The 15,363-nt window shown below is 47.1% G+C and overlaps 1 protein-coding gene across 1 annotated transcript; it reads left to right on the top strand.

The window, feature by feature from the left end:
- Positions 1-20: 20 nt before the first annotated feature.
- Positions 21-10,291, top strand: MKNK1 (MAPK interacting serine/threonine kinase 1). The gene is made up of 12 exons (XM_072127950.1): positions 21-153; positions 2,016-2,117; positions 3,188-3,285; positions 3,398-3,477; positions 7,943-8,016; positions 8,203-8,307; positions 8,411-8,466; positions 8,537-8,632; positions 8,957-9,151; positions 9,256-9,420; positions 9,581-9,624; positions 9,712-10,291. The coding sequence occupies exons 2-12, from the start codon at positions 2,018-2,020 to the stop codon at positions 9,932-9,934; spliced, it is 1,236 nt and encodes a 411-aa protein (XP_071984051.1). The 5' UTR covers positions 21-153; positions 2,016-2,017; the 3' UTR covers positions 9,935-10,291.
- Positions 10,292-15,363: the final 5,072 nt, after the last annotated feature.

Here is a 15,363-nt window from a genome sequence, read left to right on the forward strand (position 1 = left end):
TAAGCCAATCAGCGAAGAATGCGGAAAAAGAAAATGTAGAAACTGCCAATCGATGAACGGCGCAGCTGTGGGAGGGGCGAGCGGTGGGCGCTTGTGTCCGGCGGTGGCCGCTTCTGCTCACAGTCCTCAGTCACTCGGAGCCTCCGCCAGCAGGTGAGGGGGGTCTGCCCATAACTAGAGGGGTGACACAAGAGCTTACAGTCTATGAGGATGAGGGGGTGGCACAAGAGCTTACAGTCTATGAGGAGGAGGGGGTGACACAAGAGCGCGCAGTCTATGAGGAGGAGGGGGTGACACAAGAGCTTACAGTCTATGAGGATGAGGGGGTGACACAAGAGCTTACAGTCTATGAGGATGAGGGGGTGACACAAGAGCTTACAGTCTATGAGGATGAGAGGGTGACACAAGAGCTTACAGTCTATGAGGATGAGGGGGTGACACAAGAGCTTACAGTCTATGAGGATGAGGGGGTGACACAAGAGCTTACAGTCTGAGGATGAGGGGGTGACACAAGAGCTTACAGGCTATGAGGATGAGGGGGTGACACAAGAGCTTACAGTCTATGAGGATGAGGGGGAGACACAAGAGCTTACAGTCTATGAGGATGAGGGGGAGACACAAGAGCTTACAGTCTATGAGGATGAGGGGGTGACACAAGAGCTTACAGTCTATGAGGATGAGGGGGTGACACAAGAGCTTACAGGCTATGAGGATGAGGGGGTGACACAAGAGCTTACAGTCTATGAGCATGAGGGGTTGACACAAGAGCTTACAGTCTATGAGGATGAGGGGGTGACACAAGAGCTTACAGTCTATGAGGATGAGGGGGTGACACAAGAGCTTACAGTCTATGAGGGGGTGACACAAGAGCTTACAGGCTATGAGGATGAGGGGGTGACACAAGAGCTTACAGTCTATGAGGATGAGGGGGTGACACAAGAGCTTACAGTCTATGAGGATGAGGGGTGACACAAGAGCTTACAGTCTATGAGGATGAGGGGGTGACACAAGAGCTTACAGTCTATGAGGTTGAGGGATGACACGAGCTTACAGTTTATGAGGATGAGGGGTGACACAAGAGCTTACAGTCTATGAGGATGAGGGGGAGACACAAGAGCTTACAGTCTATGAGGATGAGGGGGACACAAGAGCTTACAGTCTATGAGGATGAGGGGGACACAAGAGCTTACAGTCTATGAGGATGAGGGGGACACTGCTCCTCTGTGCTGCAGATGTGTGATGGTCTATATTGGACCTGGATTATAGTACACTGTTGCCCAAACAGACTTGATACAATGTGGACGTTATCTTGGCGCCCCGGATCACTAGAAGGTCAGGAATTCTGTTTTGTTTGAACTTCATCTAAGTTTTATTTATATATTTATTTAAAATGCCAAAAGGTTTAGAACATCTTTATAAAACCAACAATGCGATTTAATAATAATAATCTTTATTTATGTTGCGCCATCAAATTCCGTAGCGCTTTACAAATCATAGGGGACATATACAACTATATTACATTACAAAGAACAAACAGTCATATGGAACAATAGGATTGAGGGCCCTGATCACAAGAGCTTACAGTCTATGAGAGGGTCCCATCCAAACACTTCATTAGGTTGTTATCGGGTTCGCCTGATGAAGTGTCTGGATGGGACACAAATCGTGTGGTTGTTTGTATAAAGATGGATATAAACCTTTGTTATGTTAAATAAATATATGAATAAAACTTTGATAAATAAAAAAAAAAAAAAAAAACAGAATTCCTGTGCTGCAAGTGATCCGAGACCCCACATTTTATCGAGTCCGTTTGGACCCCTGTGTACTGGTTTAGCTGCAGCCCATTGTGTTGTGGTAGGGGCGGGACGAGGCGAAGGTATCACACGGGAGAACTTTATTATACAAATATGAATATTAAAGGAATTATACAAATTCTACCCCCACGGTCTTTAGGTTATAAGATTTTTCTGTTCTGATGATGTCGCTGCCTCATTGTAACCCTTCATTCTCTCTAGACATGGTCAGCACGCCACATATCCCCATAGAGGATCTTGGGAAACGGAAAAAAAAAAAGAAACGGTCAAGAGCTGCTGAGGCTTTCACCGGGAGATTTGCAGGTTAAGTTTTGTGGTGACTGCCTGTTTAGGATATTTTGTCAATTTGTCAATGGCACTATAACCTACTCCCTCCCTCCCCCTGGCAAACAGAGTGGGGAGCAGAGGTCAACTTTACACTTCACAAAATGCCACCTGCTGCCCTTGAACTTAGAGCGTTATAGATGAGATGGTTCTATACCTTTTATAGAGGAGTTATATATCACATTCCGACCTGAAAGTTTGTGCAAAATGTATGTACACAGTGACTGCAGCAGCAGCAGAATAGTGAGTGCAGCTCTGGGGTATAATATAGGATGTAACTCGGGATCAGTACAGGATAAGTAATGTCATGTATGTACACAGTGACTGCACCAGCAGCAGAATAGTGAGTGCAGCTCTGGAGTATAATACAGGATGTAACTCAGGATCAGTACAGGATAAGTAATGTCATGTATGTACACAGTGACTGCACCTGCAGCAGAATAGTGAGTGGAGCTCTGGGGTATAATACAGGATGTAACTCAGGATCAGTACAGGATAAGTAATGTCATGTATGTACACAGTGACTGCACCTGCAGCAGAATAGTGAGTGCAGCTCTGGGGTATAATACAGGATGTAACTCAGGATCAGTACAGGATAAGTAATGTCATGTATGTACACAGTGACTGCACCTGCAGCAGAATAGTGAGTGGAGCTCTGGGGTATAATACAGGATGTAACTCAGGATCAGTACAGGATAAGTAATGTCATGTATGTACACAGTGACTGCACCAGCAGCAGAATAGTGAGTGCAGCTCTGGAGTATAATCCAGGATGTAACTCAGGATCAGTACAGGATAAGTAATGTCATGTATGTACACAGTGACTGCACCTGCAGCAGAATAGTGAGTGCAGCTCTGGGGTATAATACAGGATGTAACTCAGGATCAGTACAGGATAAGTAATGTCATGTATGTACACAGTGACTGCAGCAGCAGCAGAATAGTGAGTGCAGCTCTGGAGTATAGTACAGGATGTTGTCCTTGTCCGTTGCATGTTCTCTGGTGGTTTCTCTTCTGCTGACGGTTTTGTCCTTTGCTGTATCTTGCAGACTTGTACAGACTGACGGACGAGCTGCTCGGACAAGGAGCTTACGCCAAGGTCCAGGGCTGTGTCAGTCTACATAACGGGAAGGACTATGCAGTGAAGGTGAAGTAGCGTTACACATCTGGGACCCCTTCTGATAGACTCCCCCCTCCCTGGGTGGCTGTGACCTGTGATTGGTGGGTTGTACAGATGTAAATGTCCTCTCCTCTGGCAGATTGTGGAGAAGAAGAGCGGGCACAGCCGCAGCCGCGTCTTCCGAGAGGTGGAAACTTTGTACCAATGTCAAGGCAACAGGTAACTTCTTAGACTCCATGCACATGGATGGGAGGAGAAGGGTGGGGGGGTGTGTGATTGCTCTTATATTTTGCAGCGGCCGCTAAGCTTGTTCATCGTTCAAACATTTGGTAGAACCTTTTTTGTTTCCTACTTTTGGCACAGTATCAATGGTCCAGAGTCTCCCCCTGTTGTGGTCATGATGGTTGAGCAACTTCCTGTCATTCTCACTTCACTTCATTCATCCGGCTTCATCTACATTAGGCTGTTTGGTGATTGTGGAGCCCTCCACCACTTCCCTCTTGGTCAGATTAGCCCTTAAGCCGTTAAAGTACACGGCCTCGGTGGCAGATGATTTTACGTGATCTGGGGTGGACTTTCAACCCAAATATTACTGGTGTAAGGGATAAACTTCATGTGACGGGTCGTCTTTACCCTTTTGTTGCTCCATGACATAATGGCACTTCATGGACCCGATGGCATTGCGGAATTGCATAACAAATTTTAAGATGGGTTTTCTTTTTTTCTTTATCTTTTATGAATTTTTAAATTTTAGGGCTAAATGTACGTATTACTGAAAATATTTGGAGTGTTCTAAATTTCACCTCCACTTTGTTTTTGAAGGGGTTTTCCCACGAGTACAAGTTGGCCCCTATCCACAGAATAGGGGCTTACTTGCTGATCGGTGGGAGTCTCTGTGATGAGACACCCATAGATCACAAAAACGAGGGGTCCCACGTACTTCCGTCAGACCCCTTGTCGCTCAGAGAGCAGACGGCTGTGCATGACCGTTCTGCCCCATACTTCTCAATGGAGATGACGGAAATTGCTGAGCGCCGTTCTCCGTGAGCGCAGCATAGAGGCAGCGTCCTTGCTTTCCTTGCTTCCCCGAAACAGCACCGGTAGCTGTCTCCTTCTCTAAGGCCGTGTGCCGGCTTTAGAGCCAGTGCACACAGCGGGCACAAGCTGAAGGAAGGAGGTGGCTGCTGGTGCTGCTTCGGGGCAGTGAGAACAGTTGAGTAAATGTTTTTTCCCCTTCACCACGACTTCGGCAGAGAGAGAGAGGGATCTGCCCCCAAGGACAGAAGAGCTGAACTTATAAAAACAAGCCCCTCCTATTTCCTGTCCCTGGAAGGGGACCTAACTGGACCCGTTGTAACGGGTCCAGGAAAAATTCCTCCCGGTACACTACTGACCCCCATGAGTAGGGGAGTGTGGTGCTGGTGATCAGGACCGCATGGTACCTTCTTAGATGCCGGCTCCAGTAAGCCCCACAGTATCGCTTGCTGCCTGGTCCAGCTCTTCCCCGCAGAATCTGACCGGGATCACTTTGTCCCGCATCTTGTGGAGTCGCTGGAGTTGGCAGAATCGTTGTTAAGTGACTTACAGCCTCCATATCTTGGCGGACATACTCGCTCAGTGATGGCGAACCTTTTGGAGACAGAGTGCCCAAACTACAACCATAACCCACTTATTTAATGTGAAGTGCCAACATGGGTTTTTAAGAAGTAACTTATTGCTTCCTGTTTTTCCACATCAAAACCTTCTCACTTTTCATGCAGTTCCTAACAGCCAATGAAGTGTCACTTTAAAATAGCATTGAGAGCAGCATCTCTTAAGTTGCCTGGGACTGCAGAAAGGTTTGATGGATTTGGTCATGTTTGGTGAACTCTGTCCTGGGCCAATGGTCTGAGTGCCCACAGAAATTGTTCCGAGTGCCACTTCTGGCACCCGTGCCATAGGTTCGCCACCACTGTACTAGCTGGTGTGGACCTGTGAGGTTTCCTCGGAGGAACCCATGGGATTTGATGGCACTGGAATTTATTCCTCTTCCTCCATTGAGTACAAAAGATTCTACTGGGAAACAACCAGATCCTTTTTTTTTTTTCTCAGAAATTATACTGATTGGCAAGAAGGTATTGTATTGTGCCAAGTCCCAATGGGTGAAGAAAGTCAGGGTAAAAAAGCCAAATGGATCTTTAAGAACCATCATAAATTTAAAAATCCCTAAACAAACATCTGTGTCCTGGGTTCATGATGGAAACATTCAAGTCTACAGTAAACCTCCTCTATCCCAATTGCTACATGGCTTGACAGATCTCACAGACACCTACTATCACAGCCATCCATTATCAAAAGTATCTAAGAATAGCGATTCAAATAGCTATGGAGGTCTTCCATTTTCGGTACAGAGCCCTACTCTTCGGCATCTCAATAGCCCCAAGTTATTTACTAAAATAATTTCAGAAATGGCGTCACATGTAAGGGAAGGTCAGGGGTTATTCATTCCATATCTAGACTATTTTCAGATAAGGTGGTAAGGGATCAGGTTAGAGGAGTTCTAGATTCTAGAACTCCTAGGATGCCTCATAAATCCAGAAAAATCCTCCGACTCCCACCCAACAAAATCTTTTTCTAGGTGTCTGTCAGAATTCCTGATATAAAAAATCCTTCCCCAGGAAAAGATAGAAAATATAAGGTCCAGGTTTGTAGAAATACCCTTGCATTTCCATAAGATCAGCCATGTCCCTTCTAGGTCTGTTGACAGCTGCAATCCCAGCGGTTCCCTGGGCCAAGTTTCAAAATATTCTAATTCTAGCCTGGGACAGACGCAGAGATTCTTTACAGTACACTTCAGGTTCCAGAGGAAATACTAGGGTGGTTGGTACCAAAAAATTTAGAAACCGCTCTTCCTTGGACTCCCTGTTACAACAATATCATTATCACAGATGCCAGTCCCAGACTGGGGGGGGGGGGGGGGGCTCCCATTCTAGACCAAGTGTTTCTGGGCTCCTAGAGTCAACCAGAACTACACCTCTCTTCAAATTGCAAACAATTGCTGTCTACCCTAAGGAGGTTACAGTCCGCCCTCCCTGTCCTTGTCCTCCCTGTGACCCTAGATCGTGACCCAGAGACATGATAACCAGACTGTGGGGGACCCCGTTCAGACCTCTTTGCCAGGAGAAAAAAAAAGTGAAACTGTTCTACTCCCTCGGCCCAAGTGATTAAACTCTAGCGATAGACACTTTCTCTTACTTTTGGGGTCATCACCTGTTGTATGCCTTCTCCGCCCCATGATCCTCTTTCCCAGATCCTTGAGGAAGATGAGGCAGGACAAAGCCAAAGTCCTTGTAATCGCCCCCTTTGGGCCACGCTGCCCCTGGTTGCCAACAATTGGATCTGTCATTAGCAGATTCCTGGCTGCTTCTGGGAGTAAGAAACTTACTATCCCTATTTGTCATCCGGAGGTGAGGAATGTTCATCTCTCGGCGTGGCGATTGAAAGGTTAATTCTTGAACGGGAGGCCCTTTCTTCGAAGGCTATTTCCACCTTACAGCGTTGTAGAAAGCCGATCACTTACAGGATCTATTTGCGGGTCTGGAAGACATTCCTATCGCTCATAGGTCAGAACCTTAGAGCTGTCTCATCCGGATATAAATGTCATTTTAGAGCTTCTTCAAAGAGGACACGATAAAGGGTTAAAACTATCTGCTTTATAAATACATATTTCAGTACTAGCAGCTTTTTTTGACCAGGACCTGGTTAGTCACCCGTGGGTCACTAGATTTATGAAAGCCGCAGGGAGACTCCGTCCCTCCATCAGGTCCAGGTTCCCTCCTGGGTATTGTCACTCCTATTAAACCTTTAGGGGATATTCCCATTAAGACCGTCTTCCTGATGGCTGTGCTGGCAGGGAGCGCTGTGGTGCAGGGAGAGTTCAGCTTTGTTGCTGCGCTCGAATGGCTGCTTGTAATGGTAATTCTGCATAAATGTAACAACTAAACAGAGTCGATACATTTATACAGTAATAAAATGACATTCAGCTCCTTTCCTGCAACCAAGAGGCAGATTTGACCCCCCCCCCCCCCCACTAATATAAAGTGACACTTGTCAGATTACAAAATGTGCGGCTGATCCATAACCTACACACTGGCTGCTTCCTAAAGAGCTGGAGCCAGTGCTCTGCATTCTCTGGGGTTCTCACACTGCTGTGTTCTGTGCTCTCTGCAGCCAACGTTTGATATTTTTTTTTTTTTTTTTTTTGTATGTTGGTTGTGGCACATCTGAAATAAGAATGTATAATCCAGGTTTGGAGCTGGACTTGGAGCACTGGGGGGGGGGGGGGGGGAGTTGCCTCACACTGCTGTGTTCTTTGGTCTACCTGCTACTTCTATTGCTTTGAGGGGAGAGGTTGTACTTTGATCTCATGGAGTCCTGGTACAATCCTGGAATAGACATTTTTATATTTAATTGTATTATATAATTTGTATATAAATTATAGATTTTCATAATTGGTTGTGGTCAGTAACCCTGTGCTGCAGTGTGTGGACGTCTGCCACGGAGAGCGTGCGCTTGTGCACTGGGAGTTGTCTTTGCGCATGCACTCGGTGTATGTGGTTGTGCATGCGCACGGGGGGGATGTATATGTGTCGTAGAGACACGACCTCCAGCTGTTGGCCTACGGCTTAACTGTTTGATTTTGCAGGAATATTTTGGAGCTCATTGAATTCTGTGAAGACGACTCCTGTTTCTACCTGGTGTTTGAGAAGTTAAGAGGCGGTAAGTCGGGGAGTCTGGGGTTTGCCCTTTCTTGGGGGTTGTTGCCGAGATACATTGTACAGAGTCGGTAATGGTAGATTATGGATCTCCAGTTGTAGACTCCCATTATACCTTGTCCCTGGTTGCCTCTAGTGTCCAGGCCTTTAGTGATATCCGCTGTTTGAGATTTTTGGGCTTTTCCTGCAGGTTCCATCTTGTCCCACATCCAGAGGAGGAAGCACTTTGATGAGAGGGAAGCCAGCACGGTGGTCCGGGACATTGCCTCCGCACTGGACTTCCTGCACACAAAAGGTGGGTGCAACATTACTCTACCTGTGGCTAATGTCTCCATGGACAATGGTAGATGATTCCGGTGCTCGGATCTCATCCTCGGGAATCTCTCTTGCCCTTTTAGGGATTGCACATCGAGATCTGAAACCAGAGAACATCCTATGTGAATGTGAAGACAAGGTATGGAGGGGGATGAAGGGCTCTCATGTCACGGATCTGTATCACTGCTCACACTCTGCGCCTTTTTTAGGTGTCGCCTGTGAAAATCTGTGATTTTGATCTTGGAAGTGGCGTAAAGCTGAGCAGTGCATGTACCCCGATCACCACCCCGGAGCTCACCACCCCTGTAAGTCCAGGCACCCATCAGTGCGTCTCTGCAGGGACAATAACTTTTTTTCGTGGGTAGAATATAATCACCATAACTACTGCTGGGAACAAGTAATGATAATCTGTTGGCGAGATACAGGCGAGTCATGACTCGCACCTGTTGGCGAGATACAGGCGACTCATGACGCGCACCTATAGGCGAGATACAGGCGACTCATGACGCGCACCTATAGGCGACTCATGACGCGCACCTACAGGCGAGATACAGGCGAGTCATGACGCGCACATACAGGCGAGATTGCGCACCCTCCACTGCTGGTAACCTTCTGTTTTGTCTATTTAGTGTGGCTCTGCAGAGTACATGGCTCCAGAGGTGGTGGAGGTCTTCACAGAAGAAGCCACCTTCTATGACAAGCGCTGTGATCTGTGGAGCCTGGGGGTCATCCTCTACATAATGCTGAGTGGCTACCCTCCCTTTGTGGGGAATTGTGGGACAGACTGTGGCTGGGACCGAGGAGAGGTCTGCAGAGTGTGCCAGGTAATGGGGGCCATGCAGGATGATGGCTGCTGTTATTACCGCTTGCTGTAGCTCCACCATACTTACTTACCTACCTACCTACTATTGTCACCATTGTTCCCTAGAACAAACTGTTTGAGAGTATTCAGGAGGGGAAATACGAGTTTCCTGAGCGAGACTGGGCACACATCTCCAGCCAGGCCAAGAACTTAATATCTAAGCTGCTGGTCCGTGACGCAAAGGAGCGGCTCAGCGCAGCGCAGGTCCTCCAGCACCCATGGGTTCAAGGTGTAAGTAATGCTGCACATTTCACATCACCGCCCTGTAACCTACACAACCCGTCTGGTGTAAGCCCCTGGGGTCCTCCTTTGACCTGACCCCTCCTGCACCTTCTATATCTTTTTTTACACTTCTGCAGACTAATTCTTTGTTCATTTTGTTTTTTGTCAGGACGCGCCTGAGCGAGGGCTACCGACCCCACTGGTTCTCCAGAAGTAAGTCTAACCATGAGGGAAGGGGGGTCTCCAGATTCTCCTCCTGCTTTAGTCCCACTCTTTCTCATACACCTTCTTATTGTGCAGGAACAGCAGCGCTAAAGACCTGACCTTATTTGCTGCGGAGGCCATTGCAGTGAACCGGCAGCTCTCCCAGCACGACAGTGACCAGAGCGAGGAGAGCGAGAGCTTCATCCAAAAGATCTGCTCCATGAGGCTGTCTCCTCCCTCCAAGTCTCGCCTTGCCAAGCGGAGAGCACAGGCCCTGGCCAGTAAGGGCGGTGCTGCAGTCCATACCTTCCCTGAGTGAGCATGCGGCTGCAGCCCTGTCCATACCTTCCCCGAGTGGGCCTGTGGCTGCAGCGTTTTTACACTTTTAAGGTTGCGTTGATGCAGTGTTAAGTTTTAAATGGGGAAAATTCTGGAGTTTTTAAATAACTGTGACCCTGTCCGTCCAACACACAGCTGCCTCTCTGATGAATGTGACCTCCGGGTGTTTATTTATTGTGGACTTGAAGGGTTAGGGTTAAATCTTTATATATATATATTTTTTTGGTTGATAAATGTTATTTTTATACGGGACGGCGCCATCTCCGGACTCCTTCCATCCCCAGGAGTTTGTAAAATATTACAGAATACAAAGAAATAAACTTCCAAGTTATTTTTATCTTTTTGTGGTCATGGAGACATCGGGGATCGGTCTGACCATTTTCTTTCTGGGTTTTCACGCAAAATCACCATAGGGATGTTGACACGGAACAGAAATAATGGCGGCGTCAAGGAAGGTACCGTGGCTCAGCCACTAGTGTCACCAGCCGAGGCCATGATAGTAATAGTACAGTGTGGACCGGTGTCTAGTCCATTCAGAACAGCTCCAGTGACAGCTCAGATGCTACATGTATATACACTATATACAATACTAATACATGCATGTACACTGGGTACGGAAAGTATTCAGACCCCTTTACATTTTTTTTTAACATTTGCCTGCAATGAAACAGATCAAATTGGTTCTGGTGCGGCCAGGAGTCTTGGGAAGATGCTACAAGTTCCTCACCCCTGGATTTGGGGATCCTCTACCTCTTCCTTGCAGATCCTCTCCAGTTCCCTCAGGTTGGATGGTGATTTTAGCTGTGTGCTTAGGGTCCTTGTCTTGTTGGAAGATGAACCTTCGGCCCAGTCTGAGGTCCAGAGCATCTGGAAGAAGTTTTCATCCAGGATATCTCTGTACTTCGCATTCATCTTATGTACATAAATATCTGTATTTCTGTTTTTATTTGTCAAGATAGGGACAGAGGGTACATAATTGAGCAAAAAATAGGTTTTGATTTTTTTCCGATTGGCTGCAATGAGACGGAGTAAATTATTATTATTTTTTTTAAAGGGTCTGAATACATTCTGTGCACACTATAGACAGTGACATGTATGTGGAGGGGGGGTACATCGTTTGGGGGGGGGGGGGGGGACAGTGCTGGTTATATAGACACTGACGTGTATGTTGGGGTGGGGCACATTGCTGGTTATATAGACTGATACAGTGACGTGTATGTGGGGGGTCCAAATGAAAAAGGCCTAGTTTACGCCATCGAGGGGATGCAAGAAGAGGGAGAGGCCACAAAAAGAGGTTTCCTCCTAGGGCACTCCTGGTGTATGTGTGAGGTAGGGATTGAGGGTAGATGGTAGAGGGGAAGCCTGTGATGTTAGCAGCAGCCAGGGATCACCTTGGAGAGAAGATGCACTACAAACTTAGTCTCTTTTTTTTTTTTTTCAAGATTTCTGTAGGTATGCAACGTTCACTATGAAGCTTAAGTAGTACTACAACCTGACTTCACTGCTCAAGCTGTGTAGGTACACAGCATGTACTATGAAGAACCCTGGCTTCACTACACAAGTGCTGTAGGAACGCAGCATGTACTATGAAGCTGGAGTAGTACATCCTGCCCTTACTGAACAAGTGCTGTAAATGCACAGCATGACACCAAAGTTGTACACCTTGTCCTCCCTGCACAAGTACTGTAGGTACACAGCAAGTCCTATGAAGCCAGAGTAGTACATCCTGGCTTTACTGTACAAGCACTGTTGGTACACAGCATGTACTATGAAGCCGAAATAGTGCACACTTGCTTTACTGCGTAAGCGCTGTAGGTACAGAGCATGTACTATGAAGCCAGAGCAGTACACCCTTTATTGCACAAGGGCTGTAGGTGCACAGCATGTACTATGAAGCCGGAGCAGTACACCCTTTCTTTATTGCACAAGGGCTGTAGGTACATAGCATGTACTATGAAGCCAGAGTAGTACACCCTTTCTTTATTGCACAAGGGCTGTAGGTGCACAGCATGTACTATGAAGCCGGAGCAGTACACCCTTTCTTTATTACACAAGGGCTGTAGGTACACAGCATGTACTAGGAAGCCGGAGTAGTACACCCTTTCTTTATTGCACAAGGGCTGTAGGTGCACAGCATGTACTATGAAGCCGGAGCAGTACACCCTTTCTTTATTACACAAGGGCTGTAGGTACACAGCATGTACTATGAAGAACCCTGGCTTCACTACACAAGTGCTGTAGGAACGCAGCATGTACTATGAAGCTGGAGTAGTACATCCTGCCCTTACTGAACAAGTGCTGTAAATGCACAGCTTGACACCAAAGTTGTACACCTTGTCCTCCCTGCACAAGTACTGTAGGTACACAGCAAGTCCTATGAAGCCAGAGTAGTACATCCTGGCTTTACTGTACAAGCACTGTTGGTACACAGCATGTACTATGAAGCCGAAATAGTGCACACTTGCTTTACTGCGTAAGCGCTGTAGGTACAGAGCATGTACTATGAAGCCAGAGCAGTACACCCTTTATTGCACAAGGGCTGTAGGTGCACAGCATGTACTATGAAGCCGGAGCAGTACACCCTTTCTTTATTGCACAAGGGCTGTAGGTACATAGCATGTACTATGAAGCCAGAGTAGTACACCCTTTCTTTATTGCACAAGGGCTGTAGGTGCACAGCATGTACTATGAAGCCGGAGCAGTACACCCTTTCTTTATTACACAAGGGCTGTAGGTACACAGCATGTACTAGGAAGCCGGAGTAGTACACCCTTTCTTTATTGCACAAGGGCTGTAGGTGCACAGCATGTACTATGAAGCCGGAGCAGTACACCCTTTCTTTATTACACAAGGGCTGTAGGTACACAGCATGTACTATGAAGAACCCTGGCTTCACTACACAAGTGCTGTAGGAACGCAGCATGTACTATGAAGCTGGAGTAGTACATCCTGCCCTTACTGAACAAGTGCTGTAAATGCACAGCTTGACACCAAAGTTGTACACCTTGTCCTCCCTGCACAAGTACTGTAGGTACACAGCAAGTCCTATGAAGCCAGAGTAGTACATCCTGGCTTTACTGTACAAGCACTGTTGGTACACAGCATGTACTATGAAGCCGAAATAGTGCACACTTGCTTTACTGCGTAAGCGCTGTAGGTACAGAGCATGTACTATGAAGCCAGAGCAGTACACCCTTTATTGCACAAGGGCTGTAGGTGCACAGCATGTACTATGAAGCCGGAGCAGTACACCCTTTCTTTATTGCACAAGGGCTGTAGGTACATAGCATGTACTATGAAGCCAGAGTAGTAAACCCTTTCTTTATTGCACAAGGGCTGTAGGTGCACAGCATGTACTATGAAGCCGGAGCAGTACACCCTTTCTTTATTACACAAGGGCTGTAGGTACACAGCATGTACTAGGAAGCCGGAGTAGTACACCCTTTCTTTATTGCACAAGGGCTGTAGGTGCACAGCATGTACTATGAAGCCGGAGCAGTACACCCTTTCTTTATTACACAAGGGCTGTAGGTACACAGCATGTACTATGAAGCCGGAGCAGTACACCCTTTCTTTATTACACAAGGGCTGTAGGTGCACAGCATGTACTATGAAGCCGGAGCAGTACACCCTTTCTTTATTGCACAAGGGCTGTAGGTACACAGCATGTACTATGAAGCCGGAGCAGTACACCCTTTCTTTATTGCACAAGGGCTGTAGGTACACAGCATGTACTATGAAGCCGGAGCAGTACACCCTTTCTTTATTGCACAAGGGCTGTAGGTACACAGCATGTACTATGAAGCCGGAGCAGTACACCCTTTCTTTATTGCACAAGGGCTGTAGGTACACAGCATGTACTATGAAGCCGGAGCAGTACACCCTTTCTTTATTGCACAAGGGCTGTAGGTACACAGCATGTACTATGAAGCCAGGGTTTATAGGGGGGGGAGGTTGCCATGGTCTTGTTTGTCTAGGGCATTAAAATGCCTTTTCCCGGCCTTGGCGAATTGCATAAGTCCCATACTCATTGAGGTTTTGTTTGCTGCACAGCGGTTCATGCCGTCCGCCATCTCTTATTGGATGTAAGAACATAAATGTTCAGGGTCAGACTCTGAAAATATGAGACGCCTCCTCTGTGATGTTTGTTCATCTTCACCAAGGGCAATATTGCTGCAGAACATAGAGATGATTAGAGCGGCTCGGGAATTGAGCCGCAGGATGGAACATGTAAATTCTCCCTCAATAAAGGGGCGGGGCTGATTCTTCAACAATTGATAATGATACATTAATGGAATGAGAGTTCTAAGGGCGTGGAATCTATGAAGGCTCCAGGTCTTCCATCGATGGAGGTCTTATATCCTAAACCGTCACCTAGTGGAATCATCTGAGAACCACATCTCTGGAGCAGGTGAAGGCCACACTCTGAGGAGGATGGAGAGATGGGAACCACCATGAGGCCAAGGCCAGGTAGACGTATCTGCTTGGCCTCTTTCTCGTGCTCCGCTCAGACTCTGCACGGATCTGTTTTTCTTTAAGCTAAGGGGAAGTAAAAGTGGAGCTTCTATACAATCAGATCATTCGTACTCCACGGAAACCATGGAAACAAGTTACCATGACAACTGGAAGGCGCAAGGACTAACCCTAATCTTGACATAATCCATTGCAGGATAAGGATGGGGTCACGTCCTGCACCCCCAGAGATCCACAGCTCAAGCATATGCCTTGAGGTGCCGAGTTAAGGGGGGGGGGGCACCACCAGTTGGTTTTCGATGATGAGATGACCCACCTTAATGGCAGGTTGTAGGATAAGAAGAACCTCCTTCTCTCATTGTAATTACATGTAACTACTATATGACACGGGATCGATGGGTGTTGGACAAATCATATGTAAAATGACATTCAGTGATCACAGGTCAATGAGGGCCACGGAAAGATGAAACACCACTTATTAGCCCTTCAATAGTGCCTGCTCCTCTTCATGACCCCTCAATAGTGCCCGCTCCTCCTAATGACCCCTAAATAATGCCCCCTCCACTTATTGACCCCTCAATAGTGCCCTCTCCTCTTCATGACCCCTCAATAGTGCCCATTCCTCGTAATGACCCCTAAATAGTGCCCTCTCCTCTTAATGACCCCTCAATAGTGCCCTCTCCTCTTAATGACCCCTCAATAGTGCCCTCTCCTCTTAATGACACCGAATAGTGCCCTCTCCTCTTAATGACCCCTCAATAGTGCCCTTTCCTCATAATGACCCCTCAATAGTGCCCTCTCCTCTTAATGACCCCTCAATAGTGCCCGCTCCTAATGACCTCACACTAGTGCCCGCTCCTTGTAATGACCCCTCAAATGTGTCTGTTTCTTTAAATAACCCCTCAATAGTGCCCCCTCCACTCATTGACCCCTCAA

The sequence above is a fragment of the Engystomops pustulosus genome, chromosome 10, assembly GCF_040894005.1.
Source record: "Engystomops pustulosus chromosome 10, aEngPut4.maternal, whole genome shotgun sequence".
In the NCBI taxonomy this organism is placed as follows: domain Eukaryota; kingdom Metazoa; phylum Chordata; class Amphibia; order Anura; family Leptodactylidae; genus Engystomops; species Engystomops pustulosus.

Bases quoted from the DNA above. Each gene is read 5' to 3' on its own strand.
- MKNK1 (XM_072127950.1), top strand. From the start codon at position 2,018: ATGGTCAGCACGCCACATATCCCCATAGAGGATCTTGGGAAACGGAAA. The intron at 3,478-7,942 runs GTAACTTCTTAG...TTGATTTTGCAG, and splicing joins TACCAATGTCAAGGCAACAG to GAATATTTTGGAGCTCATTG. The intron at 8,467-8,536 runs GTATGGAGGGGG...CGCCTTTTTTAG, and splicing joins TATGTGAATGTGAAGACAAG to GTGTCGCCTGTGAAAATCTG.